The sequence below is a fragment of the Sus scrofa genome, chromosome 12 (assembly GCF_054392235.1).
Source record: "Sus scrofa isolate SSC_HxYL_T2T_F1_AM1 chromosome 12, Sscrofa_HxYL_maternal_Yorkshire_Landrace_v2.0, whole genome shotgun sequence".
NCBI classification, from domain to species: domain Eukaryota; kingdom Metazoa; phylum Chordata; class Mammalia; order Artiodactyla; family Suidae; genus Sus; species Sus scrofa.
Genome location: NC_139394.1, coordinates 18,994,551 through 19,022,444, shown reverse-complemented (window position 1 = coordinate 19,022,444; position 27,894 = coordinate 18,994,551). Strand labels below are relative to the sequence as shown.

Here is a 27,894-nt window from a genome sequence, read left to right as displayed (position 1 = left end):
TGAACTGAAAACTCCAAACTTTGACTTAGATTACCTAAGTTGGTCCTTATATTTTTTCCTACTTCTAAACTTAAATGTAAATTAAAATGCTGTATTTTAATCCTTTGTTCCTTTGTGTTGTATGTGTGAGAAAAGATATAATTTTTAAATGGGAATATCTTTGATAGTAAGAAATGTATATTATAAACAACTACACAATACCAGCAAAACAAAAATAAAAATCTATCCCATTATTTACAACTACTCTTCAACATTTTTAGTAGTGAAATAGCAAATAGTAAACTTTCCCAGGAACTTTCCTCTGCTCCATGAAGCTGTATACCATCACAGCAACAATGATCATTTAGCAATAGCACCACCAATCTGTACAATGGAAACCTGCCAAAACAGATTAAAATTTACTTCATTGTATGGAGCTGATTCCAAGCTTTTAATAGCAGGAAGTAGAATATCATATCTCAAGAGAAAAACTATACTACAGTTACGTCAGTGACTAGATGAACACTGGTTCCACACCGAATTTTCTTTTAGTTGACAGCCACATTCAATTTACACCATTTAGCCCATTTTCAGCAGTGACAAAAATGGCAAGTCTCTTGAGTGGATTGTAAGCTTTGCTGATTGTGTATTAAAGACTCTATAAGCAAAAACCAAGTGCTACTAGGTGAACCCATGCAAACAACAAGTGTAAAAATTCCCAAAACAAAAGATCTATATAGCTCACTACAGATGACACAATGAAGACTAGAGAGAAAAGCCATATAGTAATGCTACACCATTCAGCTCCAAGAAGCACATTATTTATAGTGCAGTCCACATATGGTCACTGCTAAATGTCAAATCAACAGTCTTAGAGAGTTACAGTTTGGAACTAATGGAGTCCACAGATCTAAACAGATATGCAACATGACAAAACCTAATTATACATACACTTCTAAATCCCTAGGTAAGCAAAGTAAACATCAGCAACTGGAATTTGAAAACTTACATTAATTTTTAAAAGCTGCTCAGTCAATATGACAACTATAAAGGCAGATTTTTAATCAGTCAGGTAGAACAAAGACCAACTACTGGCTGATGGGGAGCTTTACTTCCAACTGCAACAATGACAACATATTTTGAGTCTATGATGCAGGTGTTCTGCCTTTCGTATAGCTTATAATCACTCTTCTGTCTGATCTCTCATCTTCTTTCTATGGTAAAGACCATAAAGGACCGTACATCCTGAATCATGCTAACCAATCCTTGGATCTAATGGTGGAATTCTACACTGGGTTATGGTTTTAGAGTAAGTTTTATTTCTTAAACATTTTATCTTTAAACATGTGGAGGTCATAATCATAAGAGCTGGGACCTAAAATTTCATAAAATGAGTTCTAAAAAGTTTTTTGTTTTTTGTAATAAGGGTAAAATGTCAATACTTTCTTCTTTCTCTTTAATTTAGATAATCAAGTTGTCTGGCAACTCCACAATTTTCTTGACACAGTATTTTACTCTTGACCAGAAATTTCATTGAAAGATTATTTGGTTGGTTGAAATAAAGCAGGGAAAATAAAACTTTATAACAAAGATGATGAAATACTTTACAAATTCTAGATTCTGATGTGTTTTCAACATTTCCTGACTGAAACTGAAATACCTGTATCATCTCAGGAACAAACCTAGGCTTCAAAAGTTTACCTAAAGCATAATGCACTATTGCATCTTTGCATCTCATTTCCCATCTTGACGGTTTGCAACAAATTTACCCTATTACAAAGCAAAAAGACCTTAATCCTATACTCACAATAACCCTTCACAGGGCTGTATTCTTGGCACAAACCTGTGCAGAGACTTCCTCGGTTACCAGCTGCTGCAGATTACCTTTGTTAAAAAAAAAACGACTAAACCTTTAGCTCCTGCAATGATCTGTAGACTCCCAAAGCTGCATACTTCCAGCCACTTTTGAGTTGCATGCTGTAGCAAAACAGTCAGCACCTCTCAACAGATATTGCTGCAGAGAAAGATTTTAATTCAGCAGAGACTCTTTCTGTGTTAGAAGCAATGCCATTTCCCCCTAAGAACAAGATAGCTCAATGTAGCCAGCCAGCCATATAACTAAGAGACACATATTTGGTGAGCATTCCTAAGGTGACAGGGTACTTTTTAGGTAAGGTGTGAAGGGGTGGGTTGCTACACTATTTTGATGCCAATCATTTTAGGACTTTCTTTTAAAACTTTAAATTTACCCCCAAATGATTTGGTAACAGAAATAAAATTCCTATCTTGTTTGTTCCACTTCTAACACCATGTCACCTATAAAGTGCCTCCTTCCTACTACCTAAACTATCACATCACAAATAATGCATATCTGAATGTGTTTCAGGAATAAATTTTCATTAGAAGTATAATTTATTAATACACATTTCTGAACATATACTTATTCACAAAAAATTAAATATCTAGTCTGATTACTATATGACATTTGCTATTTTTTAAGTGGAGAAGATAATACTATTTAATAAATAAGGCATATTATCAACTCCTACTCATTGAGATTACTCAGTCTGATGGTCTGCTGATAGTGTTCTCCTTATGACACATGTGCTAGAAAAGTTCCTGGACAGTGTGAGAGGAAAAAGAACATTAGTCTCACATGCCAAAGGAATGAATTTTCCAAAAGCCTTTAAATGTACTCCTAAAAGGAGGCTTTTAAAATGTTAAATATCATTTAATTTAGCGCTTTTTAAAAAACTTTGTTGAGTATAGTAATAATGAATATTAGGTTTCAAATTTAGGAGAGTCACAGTACCCACAGAATGATAGCTTGTATAACATTAACCAACTATGTACCTTGTAGAATATGGTACTTGGGCCTTTCTTCTGACGCTAGCTATTCTTAAACTCTGACCCAAAGAAACATTTAAATAAAATGGAAAAATTAAATTATTTTTAAAACACAAGATACTGACCTAGCTAGCCTATAGATGTCAATCTAAAATTCTACCTTGTGGTAATTCCCAAGATGATATAGAAGAGGCAAAAACTTAAGTGATTTTTAACTTAGCAAGGTGGGCTTGGCATTTTATCCTTAAGTCAAAACCAAGACTGGGCTTTCAGCACAACATCAGGTGTGAAGTCTCCCTCTGCAGCATTATCACATGCGTCATCAATTACTGCCATGCCTAAGTCTAGCATCATGCCAGCACATTAAGACAGAAGGTACTATATGCAGTGTTCACTGGACCAGAAGGACAGAAATAAGAAGGGGAGGTGGGGGAGAAAGAAACCCTAGAGAAGAAATTAAAAAAAGGCAGACCGTGCAATACAAACCAGATCATGGCTGCTTAGCTAATATGGGCCAACTGCTGTGGAAGAAAAATGTCGAACACCCCAAGTTGTGTAAATTTCTGTAAACATCTAAACACACACACACAAACACACACAACACCAACCTAATTAGGAACATAAATATATGTTGATCCTTTACTATGTTACAGTTATGAAAATAAAAGCTAAAGTTAAAATATCTGCACTCTCTAAATTGCCTTCATTTCCCGAGGGAGGAGAAGAGCTAGTCTTTCTTAAAGGGAGAAGGGGGATGTGACTGCTATAGAGATTCTCTCATTGATTTTTCATTCAAGTTTACCAATAACTCCCTGAAACCTTTATTAAATATGTCCACTTAAGCACAAATATTAAATACTGACAATACTGACAAGTTTAGACATTTTAACAATGAACTGTGTAATCTGAAAATAAAGGGCTTCTCATAATAAAAGTAATGTTCAAAAATTAAGGGTCAAGGAAATAAATCTCCCTGTTCTGCTGTTTTGCATCAATATTTAAAACTAAGTCGTATGAAGAGATAGAATCAACTTGTGACAAAAACCAGACATCTCTTAAGCCACAGAAACCAAAATTACCATGTTTCACAAGAGTCTGGTGAACAATACATATCAGTAACTTTTCCTAGTGAACATTTCACACATGATTGTGTTGCCCAGGAAAGGTGAAGCTTTTAAAGGATCAAAATACATTTTACTCCTTTATTCAATTTATAAAAACACTGAACTTCAACTTGCTATCTTTAACAGAATATCAATATGGGCCAAAATGATATTTTTCCATAAAAATTCTAAATTGCTTCTAGATTTCCCATAATTTCCCAACATATTACATATTAGATTACAACCCAAACTCTACTTGATTACTGTAGAGCATGCAAGAAAACAGCTCTAAACTGTACTATAAGTTATTAATAAGTTTAACTTCATTCACGTCAAGTGTCACACGAACACTGCCTAACTAGCTATGACCCAAAACTAAGAACTGATCTTACCGATTCTATAGGCTTGTCAAGTGATGCTTGTTCAATTTCCAAATGTCCTTCTTCATACTGATCAAAGTGATTACCCTGAAAAAATAAAGACCATAATTATTTTTCCCAAAAGTTATAAATGCCAAAATTATTAGTAAAACTAATCAAACTAGGAGTTATTTTTAATTTTTCATTTTCTCAGTAAACAACCAAAACTATGTGAAATTCAGACTTTCTTAAATCCATAAAAAATTATTAGAAGTCTAATAATATGAATGTCTCCCTATGACAAGCACTGAAATTGCTAACTAAAACATTATCAACCAATTGGATAAATTCTTTCTTAGACTGACTATATTAGGAAGACTTCAGAATCTTAAAAACAAAGGATTATATTGTGTTTAACTTTTCATAAACAATCTTGTGTTTCAGAAAATAAACCCAAACAACAGAATGGAAATAAAATCTGTATTAGAATACTGTATTATAATGGTCAATGTTGATAATATTGTTTGTTTTTTGGGATTTTTTGGCTTTTTAGGGCCACACCTGCTGCATATAGAGGTTCCCAGGCTAGGGGCTGAATGGGAGGTGCAACCGCTGGCCTACACCACAACCACAGCAATACCAGATCTGAGCCACGTCTTTGACCTACACCACAGCTCACCTACACCACAGCTCACAGCAACACCAGACCCTTAACCGACTGATCGAGGCCAGGGATCAAACCTGCATCCTCATGGACCCTAGTCAGATTCCTTTCCACTGCGCCACGAAGGGAACTCCAATTAACATTGCTTTTAACTAAAGCTGCTAAATCATCAAGTCCAGAGTTCCCTGGTGGCCTGAAAGGTTAAGGATCCAGCACTGTCTCTGCTGTGGCTCCAGTCACTACTGTGGCATGGGTTCAATCCCTGGCCCAGGAACTTCAGGCATGGCCAAACGAAATGCACAAACTCTTGACACAGTACCCCCAGTACAGATATTCCTCAAATGAACTGCCAAGAGAGATTAGCACGCCTGTATAATGCCATATTTGACCATAATCAAGCAAGCTGTCATTGCAACTATAGTAAGCCAAAACAGCTCAACTGAGGATAGGTGCAGACAACAAGGAAGTTCCCTCTAATCCTGGTTTTCTCTTCTCCATGAGAAAGAGCCCATAAACTAGCTTAAAATCAGAGTATCAGTTTTCTGGTTTTCTTCTTGTTACAAAGTAGAAGGCATGAGGATTTGTGAGTCCTGAACTGAAAGAAGCCGAAATACTAAAGTATTCAGTCTAGTCTAAATTTAATTCAGATGTGGAAGTAGTATGACAACTTGAAATGTTAACCTAATCAAAAATACTTTGCTTTTTCAAAGTAAAATTTTAGTTGAGATGTTCTCGCTGTGTTGCAATGGAATGGGCAGTGTCTCTGTGCTTGCAACAGTGGGTTAAAGGATCTGGTGTTGTCACAGCTGTGGTGTGGTTTGCAACTGCGACTCAGGTCTGATCCCTGGCCTAAGAACTCCATGTGCCAAAAGGCAGACAAAAATGAAAAGGAAAAAAAGTATAGCTAATTTATATTTAGGATTAACTGATCTTCAACAAAGGTGCAAAAAACAATTAAATAGAGAAATAACAGTATTTTCCAAAAACAGAGCTAGAACTAAGTTACCATGTGCAAAAAAACAAGATGGGCCTCAACTCATATGGCACATCATAATAAAATAATAACTCAAAATGTATCACAGACCTAAACCTAAAACCTAACATTATAAAATTTCTAGAATGTATAGGAGAAAACCTTGGTGACCTTGGGCTAGACAAAGATTTCTTTAAGCTACAACCCCAAAAGCCCAATCTTACAGATTGAAAAAAGAAAAAACTGAAAAACTAGATTCACAAATCTCATCATCTAATAAATGACTTGTATCCAAAATATATAAAGAATTCTCCAAACACAATAATAAGAAAACTCAATTTTAAAATAGGCAAAAGATTTACAAAGACATTTCACCAAAGAATATATCCATTCAGAAGTTTCCCCTGTGGCACAGTGGAAACAAACCTGACTAGTATAGTGAGAATGTGGACTCGATCCCTGGCCTCACTCAATGGGTTAAGAATCTGGCGTTGCCGTGAACTGTGGTATAGGTCACAGATGCGGCCCAGATCTGGCATTGCTGTGGCTGTGACTGTGGCTGGCAGAAGCAGCTCCAATTCGACCCGTAGCCTAGGAACTTCCATATGCTGCAGGTACGGCCATAAAAAAGCAAAAAAAAGGATATATTCAGATGATAAGCATTCAACATCATTAATCATTAGGGGAATACAAACTAAAATCACAAGGTGATACCACTATACTCCTATTAAAACGACTTAAAAAAAAAAAAAACTAACAATATCAAGTGCTAATGACACTGCACAGGAATTTGCAGATTGCTGGTGGAAATGTTAAAACACTACAGCCACTTTAAAAAACAGTCTGGCAGTTTCTATAAACATACACTTACCAAGGAACCTGTCAATACTGCCCCTAGGTATCACCAGAGACAAAGGAAAAAACTTTTATTCACATAAAACCTGTCTTTTGGAGTTCCCGTCGTGGCGCAGTGGTTAATGAATCCGACTAGGAACCATGAGGTTGCGGGTTCAATCCCTGCCCTTGCTCAGTGGGTTAACGATCCGGCGTTGCCGTGAGCTGTGGTGTAGGTTGCAGACGCGGCTTGGATCCTGCGTTGCTGTGGCTCTGGCATAGGCTGGTGGCTACAGCTCCGATTTGACCCCTAGCCTGGGAACCTCCATATTCCGTGGGAGCGGCCCAAGAAATAGCAAAGAAGACAAAAAAAAAAAAAAAAAAAAAAAGAAAGAAAATATACAGATGACAAATCAGTATATGAAAACAAACTCAACATCAGGGAACTGCAAATTAAAATGAAATACCACTACGTATTAGAATGGCTAACATCTAAGACACTGACAACACCAAATGCTGGCAAGGATATAGGAGCAACAGGAATTCTCATCCACAGTGACCCGAGCCACTACAGTCAGATTCTTAACCCACTGTGCCACAGCAGGAACTCCTGGTTTGTTTGGTTTTTTTTTGATATAAAGCTGTATGAGATGTTTGTATACACTGGAGATTAATCCCTTGTTGGTAGCTTCGTTTGCAAAGATTTTCTCCAATTCTGTGAGTTGACTTTTTTTTTTATGGTTTTCTTTGCTGTGAAAAAGCTTTTTAGTTTAAGTAGGTCCTATTTATTTTTGTTTTCATTTTCATTACTCTGGGAGGTAGATCAAAAACAAAAACAGTATTGCTGAGTTCCCACTGTGATTCAGTGGTAATGAACCTGACTAGTATCTATGAGGATGTGGGTTCCATCCTTGGACTTGCTCAATGGGTTAAGGATCCGGTGTTGCCATGAGCTTCGTTGGTGTAGGTCGAAGACGTGGCTTAGATCTGGAGAGGCTGCAGCTGTGGTATAGGCCGGCAGCTACAGCTCCAATTCAACCCCTAGCCTGGGAACTTCCATATGCCACAGGTACAGCCATAAAAAGACAAAAAATTAAAAAGACCAAAAAAAAAAATGTTGCTGCAATCTGCAGCAAAGGATGTTCTACCTATGTTTTCCTCTAGGAGTTTTACAGTATCCAGCCTAACATTTAGATCTTTAATCCATCTTGAATTTATTTCTGTGTATGGTGTTAGAGAATGTTCTAATTTCATTCTTTTACATGTAACTGTCCAGTTTTCCCAATACCACTTGTTGAAGACTGTGTTTTCTCCATTGTATATTCTCATCTCCTTTGTCTGGATTATTTTCATAGATTATTTGACCATAGGTGTGTGGGTTTATCTCTGGGCTTTCTATCCTGTTCCACTGATCTGTATTTGTTTTTGTGCCAGTATCATATTGTTTTGCTTACTGCAGCTTTGTAGTATATGTCTGAAGCCTGATTCCTCCAGTTCCATTTTTTTCTCTTTCAAGACTGCTTTGGTGGAATAAAGGTATGGACTTTAGTTAATAATATGTATCAATATTGGTTCATTAGTATGCAAACAAATGTGCCATGCTAATTTAAGATGTTAATAACAGGGGAGGCTGCTCTTTCCCCTTAAAGACTGGGCTGCATTCTTATCTACACAATGTGTATCTTCAGGCCACACTCTGCCTTCCTCTCTCAATAAATATACTTACCCATCGCTTTGCCTCTCACTGAATTCCTCCTGTGCTGAGACATCAAGAACCTGAACTTCAGTGAGTCCTGAAACCAGGCACTAAGACTCGCACCCACGTGGAGAATGGAATGATGATGTTGACCCTCCTGACTTCAATCAACTACAGCTCAGACTCTGTCAACCTTTGTCCCAGTTCTATGCTGAATTCTCCACTCAAGCCCCCTGATAAATATGCATGTACCCTTAGCTTAAAACTTCCCCAATTTTGCTTTTTGGGAAGACACAGCTTTGGGAAAGATCCCCAGTGTTGTCCTTACTTGCTGCAAGTAACAAATCCTTCCTTCTCCCAGAAAAACAAATGGGAACTACTACAGAGGCTTCTGATTCTTAGTCCCGTACTCATGCTACTGTATTTCACTATACAAAACACAAAGACTCTTTAAACATAAACTTGCCTCCACAATTCTGAATAATATTCTTTATATTCTGCCGTAGAAGGCAGAGTTAGTCAAGACCTAGTTATAAAAGACATGTAGGAGTTCCCGTTTTGGCTCAGCAGGTTATGAACCCAACTAGTGTCCATGAGGATATAGGTTCAAACCTTGGCCTCACTCAGTGGGTTAAGAATCCAAAGTTGCTGTGGCTATAGAGTAGGCCGGTAACTGCAGCTCCAATTCAACTCTTAGCCCAGGAACTTCCATAATAAATAAATATATAAGTAAGTAAGTAAGTAAGTAAATAAATAAATAAATAAATAAATGACATGGAAAGATGGAGGAAATGCTATAAATTAAAGGAGACAAAGAAGAAATACCTAAACATAATCAATGTGAAATCCTGCATCAGATCCTGGAACAGAAAAATGACATTAGTGGGAAAAGTGGTAAAATTAAAATAAGGCCTAAAGGAGTTCCCGTCGTGACTCAACTAGTATCCATGAGGATATGGGTTTGCTCCCTGGCCTTGTTCAGCGGGTTAAGGGTCCAGCACTGTCACAAGCTGTGTTGCAGGTTGCAGACACGGCTTGGATCCTGCATTGCTATGGCTGTGGTGTAGTCTGGCAGCTACAGCTCCTATTCGATCCCTAGCCTGGGAACCTCCATATGCCGCAGGTGTGGCTCTAAAAAGACAAAAATAAATAAATAAATAAAAACAAAAAGGTTTTAGTTATATAGAGGGATTACTCCAATCATATTATTACAAGAAAAAAAAATCAGAGTGCTGAAAAATGTGCTTGCATGCTACCCTCTGGAAAGGTAGGCTAGAGAATGCTTGTATATATTAAGTAACTCTGAAAGAACCCACATATAATTGAAAATAGTGGTTGTCTTTGAGACAGTTAAGTGCTTTAACTTTTCACTCTAAATCCTTTTGTCACTTCTGAATGTTGTACTAGAAAAGCACAAAGAAGAGAAAGCAGTATAAATAATGATTTCAAATTCCCAAGCACAAACAGTGATGATGATGACAATGATCATGACAACGATAATGATTCTTTCTTTCTTTCTTTCTTTTTTTGGTCCTTTTTTTTAGAGCTGTACCCACCACATGTGGAGGTTCCCAGGATTTATACTCCTTCCTTTCTCTTCTTTGTGCCATAGCCACAGCAATGAGGGATATGAGCCATGTTTGTGACCTACCCCACAGCTCCGGGCAACACTGGATCCTTAACCCAGAGTGGGAACATGGGGACAGGGATCAAATCTATGTCCCCATGGATACTAGTCCCATTTGTTATCCCTGAGCCACAGTAGGAATTCCATAATGATATTTTCTTACTTCTCTCTCTCACAAAATTTTTTTTCCAAGTCATTCTGATGAACTTATTTAGATCATTCTTTCCAAAAATAGTATGGCACCTGATTATCTGAGGTTCCCAACAGGGATTTGAAGAGAAGTAACTTTTTTTGCTTTACCCTGCTTTCAAAACTGCATTTAGATCTCTCAGATCCTATTAGTGCTAGGTCATACACATCATTCACGCTGAGAGTAAAAGGGAGTGGTGCTAATCACAATTAACTGAAGCCAAGAAGTTTCATAAACTGAACATACAGTTGTCTGAGTGAAAATTCAAAGCTCCTATGTTAGAGGATTCCTAAAATCTGGTTTTACTGATGACTGCTTTAAACACTTATTCCACTGTCTAAATCAACTTTCTAAATATTATCTGCTTTCAGAGTTGAAATACAGCTTTTCATTTATGCTGATTAGAAATGTAAGTTCAAAAAGATCAGACTAAAAGCAATTTCATGTTTCAAAAAAAGTGTCAAATATTTTTAAATGCACACACATGTATATGTACACCCAGCTGACTTTCTTTCAACTGCCTCTTCTCTCACAAAAAGCAGCAACTTGTGGTTGGTCTGAATACAACTGAACAGAACCCGAGAGAGCTGCATGTCATTAAAGTACACAGTAGCTCTAGTTCCTCACAGGTTAAGGATTCTGCTTCTAAGCACAGGACAAATGTGGAAACTTCTCCATTACGAATTTAGATCATTTAAATATAGAGACAGAGGTTGCCCTAAATTTATCCATATAAATGGAATCTTGTTAAATGCTAACCAGTGCTGATTTTGGAATCCTCATAAAACCAGTTGTACCTTTTCCAGTTATTAACTATATGGTAACTAACAGACAAAATTAGAGCTAGAGAAAAAAGTGTGGGACAATTCTCTAAAGATTACAACCAACAGCCCATAACCTCAAACAGTAAAACACAATATTTAAGACCCTAAAGAAGTCTCCCACATCTTCCTGTGGCTATTAAAATACCATTTCGGGGGGAAAAAAAACTTAATGAAAAATATTATTCATAGTCAAAGTCAGCAAATTTAAAGTTTATGTTCTGAAGAGTCAAATCAATTAACACGAGGATTACACAAACTAAAATTTTAAATCCTCTCTGACTCTTCCCATCTAGACTAGTTATGAGCCAAGTTTTCTTTTGTTTTGCTTTTTAGGGCACACTCATGGCATAAGGAGGTTCCCAGGCCAAGCGTCGAATCAGAGCTGTAGCCACCGGCCTATGCCACAGCCATGGCAACTGGGGATTCAAGCCGCGTCTGTGACCTACACCACACCTCACAACAACACCAGATCCTTAACCCACTGAGCAGGGCCAGGGATCGAACCCACATCCTCATGGATCCTAGTTGGGCTCATTAACTGTTGAGCCTCGAAAGGAACTCCCATGAGTCAAGTTTAAAAGTTCTATCTTAGAGTCCCTACCAAGGCGCAGCGGAAAAGAATCCGACTAGGAACCGTGAGGTGGAGGGTTCCATCCCTGGCCTCGATCAGTGGGATAAGGATCTGATGTTGTCATGAGCTGTGGTGTAGGTCACAGACACGGCTCAGATCTTGTGTTGCTGTGGCTGTGGTGTAGGCTGGTAGCTGTAGCTCTGACTGGACCCCTAGCCTGGGAACCTCCATATGCCAACAAGTGCTGCCTTAAAAATCAAAGCAAAATAAGATAAAATAAAATAAAATAAAAATAAAAGTTGTACCTTTGCCAAGTTCCCACTGTGGCTCGGTGGGTTAAGAACCTGACATAGTATCTATGAGGATATGGGTGTGATCCCTGGCCTTGCTCAGTAGGTTAAGGAATTGGCATTGCCATAAGCTGCGGCATAGGCCACAGATGCGGCTCAGATCCTGCATTGCTATGGCTGTGGTATAGGTCAGCAGCTGCAGCTCCAATTCAACCCCTAGCCCAGGGACTACCATATGCTGCAAGTGCGGCCATAAAAAGAAAAAGTTTGATCTTGGGCACTTTAGTGTACTACTCATGCTAGCCCTATCTAAGCACACGGCTCTGGCTATTAAGCTATATATTGCAGATGTTCCTGTCTCTCTCTGCTCCAAATCTCAACCAAAATTTATCTATCTTTTGTACTGTATTTAGCATTATCCTCTTAGAGATTGTCTAATGTCATTAAGTAGATATATTAATCATGCCCTACAACACAACATGCTTGTTTATAATTTGGACTTTCTAAATTCAAAACATATAATGATGCCAACTTCACCTCCATGGACCAAAAATGATGCTTAGCAGATACAGTTACAGAGAATAGCTTCATATTCCATCTATGAACAAAACCAGTTCTCCTCTATCAACAAATAAATGAGAGAATTCATCTTTGTCTCCCTCTCTCCTACTCATTCCAAATAAACTAATTCTAGTATTAAACAATTCAGAAAGAAAATGTCTCAGGATGAAAAACCCATTTTAAAAAAATGGACTTTCTGGGAGACTAATGATCTCCTTTTAATAATTTATATAATAAATTTATATAATTTAAGTATACTTAAAATTAAATTCAATTTAGAAAGTAGACAGAAACACCACTGTGATCACTGCCTCAAAAACCCCAGTTCTTCACTACTATTTTCATAATCATAAGTCTGATTTTCAATGACTTCTAGCATATTATTGTAAAACCGAAGATCTCTAAGGTCAGAGGCACCAGGAATCAAATCATTACTATCTGCTACTGTATAACCTTGGGCAGATTACCAAACCATTCTGTGGGCCTGGGCCCATTTCCCCAGCTGTAAAATCCAGATGATCACAATACATACAGTATTACTACATAAATTTTGAGGATTTAGAGGTTCAAAATAGTGAGTTATTATTTTTTAAGGCACTTTCGAGCCAGTAAGTAACCCAGAAGAATAAACTCACTTATAAAATTTAATTCCATGTAAACTGATAGGAAAGATAATTGGCTAAGCAATCTCAGCAAACAACTAAGAACCTGAAAACACATTACACTTAGTCAAGGGCATGAGCATATCACACACCCATCTAAAAATATATATACATCTGTTTGACATATCAAATTTTCTGGATATTTGGACCAAAGCAAGAAAATACTGGTTTGCAAAAAAATCACTACACTGAAAGATTAGTAACTTTTAAAAAACCATAGGAAAAATTGAGCTTTTATTTATTTTTTTTAAGGCTGCTCCCGCAACACATGGAGGTTCCTCGGCTAGGGGTCAAATCGGAGCAGTAGCTGCTGGCCTACACCACTGCCACAGCAACACTGCCATGTATCAAAAACAAACTATTCTTTGCATAATGCAGATAATACTAACAATCATCTCCTTGAAAAAAGGCCAATCTATATGCCACAGCAGAAAGAACATTACAGGAATTCCCGTTGTAGCTCAGCAGGTTAAAATCCAACTAAGATCTATGAGGATGCGGGTTTGACCCCTGGTCTCACTCATAGGCTAGAGATCCAGCCCTGCCTTGAGCTGAGGCATAGGTTGCAGATCTCATGTGGCTGTGGCTGTGGTGTAGGCCGGCAGCTCCAGCTCTAATTTAACTCCTAGCCTGGGAACTTCCACATGCCATGAGTGCATCCCTAATAAGTAAAATAATTAAAAAAAAAAAAAAAAAAGTTTTGTAGCCCTTAGCTTTCATCTTTCCCTTATTCCCAATAGTTTATTCACTGTCCTTAAAAAACCAATTCTGGGAGTTCCCGTCGTGGCGCAGTGGTTGACAAATCCGACTAGGAACCATGAGGTTTCGGGTTCGGCCCCTGCCCTTGCTCAGTGGGTTAACGATCTGGCATTGCCGTGAGCTGTGGTGTAGGTTGCAGACGCGGCTCAGATCCCACGTTGCTGTGGCTCTGGTGCAGGCCGGAGGATACAGCTCCTGTTTGACCCCTAGCCTGGGAACCTCCATATGCCACAGGAGCGGCCCAAGAAAATGGCAAAAAGACACACACACAAAAAAAATCTGTTTGTTCCACATCTATACTTTTACCCTGGCTATTTTCTCCAAATGAATGCCTCCCATTCTTTTCCTTTGCAAGGATGAAAACCTATCTTTTAAGATCCAGTTTAAATGCAAAGTTCTGGGGAGTTCCCGTCGTGGCGCAGTGGTTAATGAATCTGACTAGGAACCATGAGGTTGCGGGTTCGGTCCCTGCCCTTGCTCAGCGGGTTAACGATCCGGCGTTGCCGTGAGCTGGGGTGTAGGTTGCAGACGTGGCTCGGATCCCGCGTTGCTGTGGCTCTGGCGTAGGCCGGTGGCTACAGCTCCGATTCGACCCCTAGCCTGGGAACCTCCATATGCCGCGGGAGCGGCCCAAGAAATAGCAAAAAGACAAAAAGATAAAATAAAATAAAATAAAAATGCAAAGTTCTTCATAAAGGCTTGCCTAAGCATCCTACTTTAAGGGTTCTCTCCTTTTCCTAGAGTTTTGCATTTATTGACTATAATACTATTCATCTGATAATCACGCTGGTCTTATGCATAATAAACCAAATATTATTATTACTTCTATTATCTGTCCAGCTAGAACAATAGCTTCTTGAAAAATACCACTTCTTTACCAACTTCCCCAGAGACATACTCATACATACTATTTTTAGTACAGTCACTATTCAAATATTATTTTATTTAACAACCTTTTCAAAAATAGCTCATATTCTAAAATATTCTCAAAATAAATATACCCTTTGATATCTCCTGTGCAGATGATACCCTATAGTAGTAAACCAATTAAATTTAACCCCTTTTGCCCCTTTTAAAATACTTCATAATTTTCATCATAGCAAGAAGAGAAGTTATTGACACTACAGCATATAACCCACAAGCATCAGCTTTAGTTTCTTCTATAGTCAAGACCTAGAGTACCAAATTAATTTCTTGATTTTTTGATCAGTACTGCCTATAAAGAGTAAAAAATTAAGTTGCTCTTCCCTCACCAACTCTGGAAAAATTATGCTACATTAACCAGTAGATATGAGCCCTGACTTTTCCAACAATCATTATTTAAAATATCAGACACAAAACATGATCAATGATTTTTCTCTATAGCAACTTTAAACCTGAAGAGCTGTTTTGTATTTCAATCTTATCAAGTGCAGAGATAAAGTGAAATTCTCCTTTGAAATCAATGTAATTGCCAAAGAGTAGCAAGGTTGACCAAAAATAACCAGAACCTCATGAGATGAGAATAAATGTAATATTACAAAGATAACTTTCTTTCCCTTTTTCTTATTTTTTTTTTTTAGGGCCACACCCAGGGCATATGGAAGTTCCTGGGCCAGGGATCAAATCGCAGCTACAGCTGCCCGGCCTACGCCACAGCCACAGCAACTCGGGATCCAAGCTGCATCTGCAACCTAACCACAACCCAAGGCAACAACGGATGGATGGACGGCCCACTAAGCAAGGCTAGGGATTAAACCCGTATCCTCATGGATACTAGTTGGATTTGTTTCCCCTGAGCCACAATGAGAACTCCAAAGATAACTTTCTTGAGTGACACACAAGATTTATCCTACCTTAAGATTATCAGTAAGGAAAGAGAATTAGGGCAAGTAACATGAAATTCCTGGTTTGGGCCCTAACTTTAATTTCTTAGTCTCTATAACACTAAAACTTTATGTGTTATTAATCTATGCACGATGACAAAGCAACTTTAGTGATATTTTTTTCTTCCATACACTCCTAATTAGATATAAAATACTAAATGTATGTTAAATCCAAAAAAAACCATTTTGTATAAGCATGACAATACATATATTCTTTCTGCTTTTGATTGCACTGATTAATACAAGACGATTAAGGACATCTGGTTAGACTTCCATAGTTAAATGGACAATTCACTTTTTTATAACTGGAAAATCATTACAACATCTTCTGGTATTCACTGCAATATCAAATCAATGACTTCTTTCAGTATTTGTGGTGGTCATTTGTAATTCCTTTGGTAATTGCCATGAGTCAGCTTTTATTCAACACTAAATGGCAATGCTAACATGAAAAGAGAATGCCAGGCATACAAGCAAAAGTACCACATTGTTTCAGGGAAGGAATTTTAATAGAATTCAAAAACTGGATGTCTACTTCAAGCTAGAATCCATTTTTCATTAATAAAATATTAGAAACTTATTAAGTCACAAAAACAAAAAGACTAAATCTCTACATGAATTTCAAATTCATAATTCAAGATCTCATGAACTTCTGCTACACCTTTCCAGAAAATAGTAATCTTGACCACAGCAAGAAAACATGAACTTTTTTTTCATTTTATCATGTACCCAAACAGACTGAATTTATATGGAAATTATCCCAGCAATGAAGCAGCACAGTCAGGATAGCTAATTATATAATTTTTTTTTCTTTTTATGGCTGCACCTATGGCATATGGAAGTTCCCAGGCCAGGGGCTGAATCAAAGCTGCAACTGCAGTCTATGCCTCAGCAACACTGGATCCGAGTTGCCTCTGCAACCTACACCCAAAGCTTGCAGCAATGCGGGATCCTTAACCCACTGATCAAGGCCAGGGATCGAACCCACATCCTCAGAGACATCAGATCCTTAACCCGCTAGCCACAATGGGAATTCCTATGTTTTTTTTTTTCTTTTTTTCTTAAATTCAGGTCAAAAGTTTTAGTTTATAAGATTATGGTTATATAACTTATAAAGACCTGAGAAAATGTGGTAAAAGAATCTCCTACAGTACTTACAATGAGAATTCTGTGACATGTATAGAATCAAAGGAAAGAGTACAACAGACACCTATTTTTCTCTAATTTTGATGGCACTCAGCCCAGTGATATATTTGTCCAGGTCTGTTTTTCCTTAGTCTGCCACACCTACTTTGAAAAAAATAAATAAGGACACTATCACATGAAGCCCTATGATCACAGTTCTTGCCAATGTCATCCTCCCTTCAATGCAACTTATGTCCTTCTCTATGTTATTCCTTGTTATGTCCTACATTTTTAAGTGCCTTTTGCCTAAAATACATACCTCTACCCTTCAAACCACCAAGGAGCCTTCCTTTACACTCACCTTACTTTGGTCACTCTTGATCCCCTGAGAACATACTAAGCAACAGTTTTTCATTTGCTAATACTCATGATTCATCATCATCAATATTTTGCAATTTGTATGGCCTTAGTTCCAATCCCTTCTACTTATCATAAGGTGTATGGGAAATGAAACAGCAATGATTTTATGCAAGTTTCAGTACGTCAGGAAACCTCACATTGATTTTCACAGCTAGTGGCATCTCTTTCAGATGATAGGAGACTCAGGAAATACAGATTAGAACACTTGCCCTTGTGTGATCTCTGGCATGTCTGCATTAGAATGCCAACTCTCATACACAGCACCACACAGAAAATATACGAATTGGAGTTCCCATCGTGACTCAGCAGAAGCGAATCTGATTAGTATCTATGAGGACACAGGTTCGATCCCTGGCCTTGCTCAGTGGGTTAAGGATCCGATGTAGGTTGCAGACTCGGCTGAAATCTGGGGTTGCTATGGCTGTGGCATAGGCCAGCAGCTACAGCTCCAATCTGACCCCTAGCCTGGGAACCTCCACAAGTTGTGGGTGCAGCCCTTTAAAAAAAAAAAAAAATATATATATATATATACACACACACACACACACATACACACACACACACTTTTATGACCTAAGTATTTTAAAACTGTAAACCTCCTCACTTAATAGTCTCAATTAAGATTTATCTGAAGGTCACAACCCGGTATCATATATGAAACACAAAAAGAAATCCTACAAACATACTACATAAAAGTAAATACATAACTTGCTTATTGCTGTGTACCATTATGATTACTATATAGGTTATAGGAAGTTCTTGGTAATTTCTACATTTTTATTATGAGTTTTGAGATAACTGTTTCTCTCATTACTTGTCACTCAGTGATTTATTATTGTAGCTCCTTTTCATTAGAAATCTAATGCAGAATACATTCGGAACAAGAAATGAAAGGCTACTCTAGACTACCAGTCCTCTGCAGGTACATGCACGAGCTGAAGAACATTTCCTCGCTAGCATTCAGCTGCATCACCATTAATAGCTGCGCAACCACTAAATGCTAAGCAGTATGTACACCTCATGGCCAGACATCACTCTACAAATACTTTCCTTGGTGAATCTGTAATTCAAAGTGTTGAATACATCTATATTGTAAATTATGCCATGTCATTTTCCATTAGTTTGTGTAATATTTCAACCTGTGAACAAATATGCCTTAATCTGGTAAATGCAGACAGAAGTCATGTCTCATTCAGAAATTGAGGTCAGATTCTTAAAGGAGTAGTTAAAACTTAAACTATTAAAAAAAAAAAAAAGTAAATACATCAGCCCAATGACAAAGACTTCCAAAGATAAAATATCAATTAAAAGGGGTACAACAAAAGAATGCCTGAACTAAAACAATAGTTAATAATATATCCTCTATGTCACAGTGTAACTTATCTGTATCAGAGCCTCCCTAGAAGGAAGCCCTTAGGAGACCACAAGAAACAGATCTGGATAATTAAAAACTCTAATTGTATCGCCTCTATAAAAGCTCATTTATTCTCTGTGACCTATAAGTTTATCCTACATATTTGATGACTCAATTACAGTTATAGAAAATATATAACTGCCAGTAGAGATAATGGTCATGAGCACAGGTTCAAAAGTCAAAAAGCTAGAGTATGAATTCAAGCTCTGCCATTTACCAGCTGTGTATACATACTTGGCTAAGTTATTTAACTATCTGTGCCTGAGCTGCCTCATTCGAAAATGAGAGTAATAGTACCCAGCTCAGAGTTATTGTGAAGATTATGAGATAATACACATAAAGCCTGTAGACTGTTTATTCTTAAAATGAAGTTATCAAACGTTTTTTTTTTTTTTTTTTGCTTTCTAGGGCCGCACCTGGGGCATATGGAAAGGCAAAGACAGTGATAGTCATCCAGAACTCACCAGAAAAGGTGCACAGAAAAATTTCCAGTGCTACAAGATCTGTTTACATTCATAAAGTGCTTCAAGTGGCATACCAGCTAAGCTCCTCACTATACAAAACACCTTTGAAACTTTAGATGTTCACAACATCTAATAGTGATCCCATCTCTGAGTCCATACTAAATTCAAGTGACAACATTCAAACTCCCTAAACTTTGCACTTGGTGGTAAACTGGCAAAGAATAAAATTCTACAATTCTAAATTATCTTGCCAAAATGTGACAGAAAGGCAAAGACAGTGATAGTCATCTAGAACTCACCAGAAAAGGTGCACAGAAAAATTTCCAGTGCTACAAGATCTGTTTAAAGCAACAGCATCTGTGCACTTTGTTTGGAAACCTACTCTGGATTTGTTTTCAAGTGTACTCCATAGCGTCATCTCATTTATCACTTAAAACCTTAAAAGGAGGCCACAGTTAATTCTGAATAGCCTGACCTTGAACAATGTTTCAAATACTCTATATACAGAAGCATCTTTTCTCTCCAATTTTTTTTTTTTTTTGTCTTTTTGCCATTTTCTTGGGCCGCTCTCGCATATGGAGGGTCCCAGGCTAGGGGTCGAATCGGAGCTGTAGCCACCGGCCTACGCCAGAGCCTCAGCAACGCGGGATCCGAGCCGCGTCTGCAACCTACACCACAGCTCACGGCAACCGGATCGTTAACCCACTGAGCAAGGGAAGGGATCGAACCCGAAACCTCATGGTTCCTAGTCGGGTTCATTAACCACTGCGCCACGACGGGAACTCCTCTCCAATAATTTTAAATCAAGTAACATCACTAATGAAAATCAATCTACATTTTCCCCTACATTAAAACATCCATGAAAAAATAGTACTTTTAAGTATTTTTAAGTAAGTGATTTTCAGAAATGTTAGCACAATTAATAGAAAGTTCTAACATTCTGTAATTATCTAAAAGGTTTTTATTACCAACACCGTATTTACCCACAATACTAGGATGTCTGAATTTAAAAAAACCAACATTTACCTGGCTGACACAATATAGTAGGAATTGGGTATTCCAACTTAAAAGCAATAAATAAAATACATGTAGTATCTTCAAAGAATTACCAAGCAACCAAAAGCAGGTCTCCACTAAAGCAACAGAAAAGAGAATCATTTTACTTGGAAAAAAAAAAAAAATAGAGGTTTTCTCGATTTTTTCAGGTGACCACATTCATACTCTGCTCTCCAGTTTTCAAAAACTGTCAAGGCCCTGCAAATCCTGTTTAAGACTGCTGAAATCCTGTGGCTGACAAACACAAAACTTAATTGTCCATATTATCTATTTTCAATTTTACTAAGTGACCTTCAAATTACCTCCTCTTAAAAGTATTTGAGGGTTTTAGTTGTCACCCGTCTCTTTAAAAACTACCAATAAACCCCACACATCCTGCAGCTTACTCATGTTTTATGGTGCTCCCTAAAAACAAAACCAAACCCACCACCTTTCCCAGAGATCATGTCCCAGGGAAACGGCTAATATGAACTACTTCAAACTTCCCTGGACTTGCATAATATCTTCAAACACCTTGAGATCTTGTGTAGTGCTGCAGCTATACAGCAGGCGCCTGATCACAAGGCTTTTCGACAGCCCCCAGATCCCTTACTGCTGCTGCAAAACTTCTCATTTAGCGTTCTCTGCATTAGACTGTTAACAGTGTTGGCTGAACTGCTTTACCTGTTTATTTACCAACCCAATCTTCCCGGGGAATTCAAACCATTTCAAACTGCCTTTTGAAACCAAACTAGAATATCCCCGTGTTGCTGAGAAAGATCTGCAGCGGGATAAAAACTTGAGTTCGGTTGTTCATCCCCAGACCCAAACTGCTGTTGCTGGGATATGCGGTAGTAATGCAGTGGTTTCTTTGAGACTCTGAGGATGTCTTTTACCCTAGAAAGAGCCCAACTCTACCAAATGCCCTTTAGTCGCAGAGATTTCTGCGGTAACAATGCTCAACAGGAAGGTATTCGAAACAGCCGAAAGACGTGTTGTTCTCATTTGGCCTTTATTTTTTCCTCCATAACGCCTGCCATGGCAAGGACATTTTTCCAGACAACATTTGCAACTTTGGAAAGAAAAATCAAGCCTTTGGTACTAGTCATCATCTGCTTGTAAAGTCCGTTATCATGACGCTTCTTACAAATCGCTCAAGGTAGGATTTGGGGCTAAGCTTACATCGACCATCTTCCAAGCTGTTTTGCAAGGCCAATTAACGGCCTAATGACAACAACAACATTTCGCCCAGGAAAATCTCATTGTGTGACTAACCAAGAAGGCATCTGATAAATAAAGCCCCTTTTTTCCGGGCAAGGAAATGATAAAATAGACAATGAAAGGGATTTATTTGTTACAGAGGAAAGAGGGAGAAGAACCCCAAGAAGAGCCGTACGAGCAAAATCCAGGGGTTCGGGAGCCCTGGTTTCAGCAACACTCGCCCCAAGCCCTCTGACCCCCACCCCACCCCCCCTTTGCCTCTGGGAGCCAACCTAGCGCCCGCACACGCCCGGCACACCCGAGGGCAGCACAGCCCCCCACTCAGCCGCCAGGCTGGGGCTCCCAAAGCCGCAGCCGGAACAGACCGAGGCCGCAAACCCTGCCGCCTGAATTAAGAGGTAAGAATACGAGCTGAGAGGAGATGCGGCCTCGCCTCAAGCTTAGGAGGCCCCTGGAGGAATCGGACGCGGGAGAAAAGGGAGCCGGTTCGGAAGCCGGAGCAGAACGGGGGGGTGGGGGTGGAGAGCTGGGAGCAGGGGATGAGGAGGTTCTGGCGCGGCCAGCGCCTTCCCCGGATCCTCGGCGACGCCCGTGTTTACCTGAAAGTCTCGGTCCTCGTTGAAGCGGGAGAAGCGGTCCGCCATTTTGCCGCCTTCACTCCTCTCAGGACGACGCTCTACGGTTCGCTCCGTCCCTCCCGCGACACCCGCCCCCTCGCTCCCCTCCCCTGTTCCCCGCCTCCTCCCACGCCCACCCGCGCGCGCAGGCGAGGGAGGGAGGGAGCGAGATTGCGCGTCCCGACCCGAGCCCCGCTGGCGCAGGCGCCCTTCTGCCCCAGGGGCGGAACCTCCCCTCACGTCCCCGCTCGGCGCGCGACCCAGAGCGACCCCCGGCGGCCGCGCGTGCGCACTCGCAGCGGAGGCCTGCATGCGCTTCCGGAGAGAAAGGTCAAGAGGGGGCGCCGCTCGCTTGGGTGCGGATGTTTTCCACCTGCTCGTTTCTCCCAGTAGGGAGATCTCTTCTTGCCCTCTTGCTTGCCTAGGAACGCAGAAGCCCATCCTCTGCTTTCTTCACCAAATAAGAGCATAATGTAGTGGCTGAAAGCGCGGATTTTGGACCCAGACTATTAGGTTCGAATCCCGGTTCACTCTGAGGATTGAGTGGCGAACGAGACAGGAAAGATCTCTTCTCTCATAGTGCTTACAGGGAAAACCAGATAAATAATAAAATAATTACATAATTTTAAAAATTAACGAGTGCTACCAAAAAACCAAAAAGGCAACAAGAGCAAAAAACCAGACTGGTCGTGAGAAGAACGCCCTCTGAAAAGACCTTTGACCAAGGAACAGAAAGGGGCCCGGCAGCCTTGGAGCACTCAAAGGGCCAATGACTACTAATAACGTGACATTTTCTAACGATCATTAGAGAGAAGTATTTCCCAAGAGACCAAAGTCTATTCAAATCAACTACAGCCCTCTGGGCTTCAGCTTCCATTTAAAAAAAAAAAAAAAAGGAAATTGAATTCAGTAATCTCTACTGCCCCTGCCTAGCACTGACTTTGTATGAGTTATGAATCAGATTTTTCCATCTTTTGACCTTCCTGAGCACCCCACCCAGCCCTCCAGCTCCCTTAGCCAAAATACATAAAACCATAAGAAAGACAGCTGGACTTGCCTGCTTTTCCAAAGAGTAGCTGATGGAAATCCCACGGTGGAAAAATGACTCTTTCTCTACCTGAGAATCAAAATGAAGGTAATTTTTTGGAAAGAATGTGTGTATCTTCTATTCTTTTGTCACACTTTGCCTCACCCAACTCCTAGTCCAAGAATATAGTTCTAAGCAGTGAAAAGAGCTGCCTCTTTGTATAAGGAGAGGCAGAACACTCAGAATTTAAACGTTGTGAAATGACTTGTGCATAAATGTGGCAACCTGAATCCCATGGATACACAAAACACATTTACCTCTTCTCCTCTTAACCCCACTAAAATGACATTTAAAGGATAAAGTCATAGGGAGTTCCCATTGTGGTTCAGTGGGTTAAGAACCCAGCTAGTATCCATGAGGATGTGAGTTCGATCCCTGGCCTTGCTCAATGGGTTAAAGATCCAGCGTTGCTGTGAGCTATGGTGTAGGTTGCAGACCTGGCTCTGATCCCAAGTGGCTGTGGCTTTGGTGTAGGCTAGCAGCTGCAGTGCCAATTCGACCCCTAGCCTGGGAACTTCCATATGCCACAAGTGCAGCAATGAAGAGAAAAGGAAAAAAAAAAAAAAAAGGACTAGTTACGAGGCAGTTCAAGGGGCGGTTAGACTCTAATCCCACCCAGGTAGCAAACTGGGAGGGTTCTCCTCTGAAAAGGCTGAACCACAGAGGCATCAACATATGTGTCACAGCTAAGGAGGGAGCCATCATGCTGAAAATGGGAAGATTTGGTAAAAGGCAACCTTCTTGTCAGAGAGCAGGTCTTCTCCTGGCAAGAGACTATAGGATCCCTCTCTGAGAAACTGAATGGCTTAGTGAGAAAAAACATACACATACCAAAACTAGGAGTGAGGAGTGGGGTCTCCTCAAGATAAGATCTTGTTCCTGCCCATGTATCCCATAGAGAAGTCCATCATTCAGGTAGCCCCATCCCATCCACAGAGCGCTCCCACTCAGCTCTTGAATATGCATGGATAGCCAGTGACTACCAGACATTGAAGGAGAGACAGAAATAACTCCCATCAAGAACCAAAATGAAACAACAGGAAAAGGGTTTCCGAAGAGTCAGAGGTAATGGAGGTAGCAAAAAAAAAAAAAAAATTATAATCATTATCCATGGAGACATAAGATCACATCAGAGAACAAGGAACGACATCAGGGAGCATAGGATGCCGAATAGAGACTATTTGGAGATTGAGAAATAACTTTTAAAATTAAAAAATTTTAAGCAGAAGTTAAAAATTCAATAGAAGAGTTAGAAAATAAAGTTGTGGGAAGTTCCCAGAAAATGGGATAAAAATACACCTGGCCCAAGCCACCCTAACTTTCTCCTTTATTATTGCAATACCTACTAAGTGATCTGCTGCTACCTTGACCCCCTACACGCTTGAAGGTAGTGATCCTGTTAAAAAGTCAATCACAAATCATTAATCAACTATGAAGGAGAAAAATGTCTTTTTTGACCTGCAAGCTATTAAAAAAATTATTTCCCATATACTCTTGTGTTGGAAGCCGCTAAATTATATTCCACAGCAAAACAAAGGAGTAAAGTGAGAAAGAAGGAGAGCTGAGATCCAGAAAGCAGAGATGGAACCTGAGAAAGAAGCAAAGAGAATTCCCAGTGTGACCGGTGTAGAGACATTCCAAGATGACAGCTGTGCAGCAGGCCTAAAAACATCCCATCCAGATGAGAATAGGAGGACATAAGCGGACAGAGGCCCTCAGGAAGGTTATTGGTGAAAAGAAATCTAATGGAATATCTAATAGGTTTTAAGAGAGATTTACACTTCTCCAAAGTGTTTAATGGGGGAAATCAGTGAGTGATAAGAATGTAGAAAATTGGAGTTCCCATTGTAGTCAAGCAGAAGCGAATCTGACTAGGAACCTTGAGGTTGCAGGTTTGATCCCTGGCCTCCATCAGCAGGTTAAGGATCCTGCGTTGCTGTGAGCTGTGCTGTAGGTCGAAGATGTGGCTGGGATCCTGCATTGCTGTGGCTGTGGTGTAGGCTGGCAGGTGTAGTTCCAATTTGACTCCTAGCCTGGGAACCTCCCTATGCAACGGGTGGGGCCCTAAAAAAGAAAAAAAAAAAGATATTTAAATCTTCCCGTTAACCTAAAACAATAAAACAGCCAATTTTTTTTTTTTTTTAACTGACAAATGGATTTACAGCAAACCCCATGCAAGTCCCATAAAGCAAAGGAGAGGAAGGTTTTTTTGGTAGAGGAGAAGGGCAAGTTGGGAAGGGTTGTTATAAACAAGAAGTTCACGGGAGGAAACTGGGAGTTCAAAGTACAGTGGCTTTTCACTGGCTGAATTGTGACCTTCTCTCATTGGCTAGGCTGTTGCCAGGCAAGGAGAAAATCTTTCTCCCCGGGCTGGTAGCAAAGCAGTGTCACTTCCTGCCCGAGATGCGCAGTACATCTCTTCCAGTTGGAATCTTTGTTCACATGGAGTGGTATGTGAGTGAAAACCCCCCTTCTGTCCTCTGGAAACCATTTTAGTGAGCCTTTTATTAATTTTCACACATTTAATCTCAAAGTCATCTAAATAGCTGATAGCATAATTATCCTCATTGGGCAGATGACAAGACAAGACTCAGAAAGATCAAATCAGAGAGTTCCCTTCGTGGCTCAGGGGTAACAAACTCAACTAGGATCCATGAGGACGAAGGTTCAATCCCTGTCCTTGCTCAGCAGGTTAAGGATCCCATGTTGCCATGAGCTGTGGTATAGGTCACAGACACATCTCAGATCTGGTGTTGCTGTGGCTGTGGTGTAGGCCAGCAGCCGTAGCTCTGATTGGACCCCTAGCCTGGGAACTTCCATATGCCACCGGTGGGGCCCTAAAAAAAAAAAAAAAAAATATATATATATATATATATATATATATATAAAAATAAAGATCAAACCATTTGTTCTTGGTCACACAGCTAATAAAATTCAGACACAGTCTGTTCATCCCTGTTCACCCAGAGGAAAGACAGGAACTTAAGTGTGAGACCTGGGATAAAACTAAGGCAATGAGAGAAAAAGAAACCTAAGGTATTCACAATGACCAAAGGCATTCAAACAATTCAAGGGAAAAAAAAAGAAAACACTGCTGGTGATAGTACTCCCCTATGGTAGGTGGCCAAAGCTAGACCAGCTTCCTGGAGTGCTTTAGCATATTTATTCCTTTATTCATCAAATATTTATCCTGTGCCTCGTCTGAAGCAGCCCTGCTCTAGTTGCTGGAGATACCGAGCTGAGCCTGGCAAGAAAAGTCCTTCCTCCTGGAGTTCCTGTTCTGGCGCAGCAGAAACAATCCAGTAGGAATCATGAGATTTCGTCAGCTGTAGCTCCCATTCAGCCCCTAGCCTGGGAACCTCCATGTCCGAGAGTGCAGCCCTAGAAAAAGCAAAAAAAAAAAAAAACAACCTTCAGTCCTTTATCCAGTTTATGTGCTGGTGGTAGGGAGAAGGTGGAAAGAGACAGACAATACCCAAGTAAACAAATGAGATCATTTCAGTTAGGGCCAGGTGCTGGGAAGATAATAATAACAAAGACGGTGTGGGAGAGAACTGGGTGAAGCTACTTTAAATTCAGGGACAATCAGGTGACACCTCTGGTGAGGTGACACTTGAGCTGAGAGCTGGCTCTTATAAACTGGGGCAGATGGTTCCAGGCAGAGGCTGGGCCAGAGACACAAAGATCTGTACCCAAAGGGCTCCATGCTTGCTTTCATGCTTTACTGTCACATCTTGAAATTCTTTTTTTTTTTTTTTTTTTCCTTGCTTTTTAGGGCCGCATCCGCAGCATATGGCCTCGATCCCTGGCCTCACTCAGTAGGTAAAGGATCTGGCGTTGCTGTGAGCTGTGGTGTAGGTCATAGATACAGCTACGGCTCCGATTCCACCCCTAGCCTGGGAACCTCCACATGCTTTGACAGATTTGGAAAGAGGAGCAATGTGAACCTATTTACATTTTCAAGAGATCCATCATTACCTGTAGGGAGTATGGATTATAAAGGGGCAAAAACGGAGGAGGAGAGAACAGATATGCTGCTACTGCAGTAACGTCCATGGGAGATGATAGATGGCGATAGCCTGCACTAAGATGGGGGTAGTAGGGAAACAAACCCAACTAGCATCCATGAGGGTGTAGGTTCGATCCCTGGCCTCACTCAGTGGGTTAAAGATCCAGCATTGCCGTGAACTGTGGTGTAGGTCGAAGACGCAGCTCAGATCCGGTGTGGCTGTGACTGTGGTATAGGCCAGCGGCTACAGCTCTGATTGGACCCCTAGCCTGGGAATCTGCATATGCTGCAGGTGTGGCCCTGAAAAGGAGAAAAAAAACAAAGATACATGTTGAAGAGGGATTGGCAAGATAATGGATTGGATGTTGAGGATAAGAAATGGATGGAATCACACAACACTGTAAATCAACTATACTTTAATAAAAATAAAATTTAAAAAGAAAAGGATGGAGTCAAGAACGGCTTCCAAGTTCCCAGTGTGAGTCATCAGGTGGAATGTGGAGTCATTTACTGAGACTGGGCAGGTTGAGTGGGTGGCCGACACATTTATCAGGAGTTGTAATTTGCACATGCTAAGCCTGAGATGTCTCTGAGAGTTGAATGGAGCTGAAAAGAAATTATCTATGGGAACCTGAGCGTAGAGGAGATTCTCGAAATGGGGTCAGAATAACAAGGGAGTGCTGTTTTCAATGCGGATT

General features: G+C 39.9%; 1 protein-coding gene across 21 annotated transcripts in view; it reads right to left on the bottom strand.

Moving 5' to 3' along the window:
- GPATCH8 (G-patch domain containing 8) overlaps window positions 1–22,163 on the bottom strand; it is a 78,569-nt gene extending 56,406 nt beyond the window's left edge. For 14 of the 21 annotated variants that reach the window (XM_084984254.1, XM_084984258.1, XM_084984250.1 and 11 more), the window contains exons 1-2: window positions 22,083–22,163; window positions 4,322–4,396 (exon numbers count right to left, since the gene is read on the bottom strand). Coding sequence is in view for 2 of the 21 variants with exons in the window: in XM_084984248.1 (XP_084840374.1) it covers window positions 4,322–4,396; window positions 22,083–22,127 (120 nt within the window). In the remaining 19 variants the exon portion in view is untranslated. Of the gene's footprint in view, window positions 1–3,298; window positions 3,348–4,321; window positions 4,397–22,082 lie in introns of all 21 variants that reach the window. The other 7 variants (XM_084984262.1, XM_084984252.1, XM_084984266.1 and 4 more) reach the window with 2 other exon arrangements.
- Window positions 22,164–27,894: the final 5,731 nt, after the last annotated feature.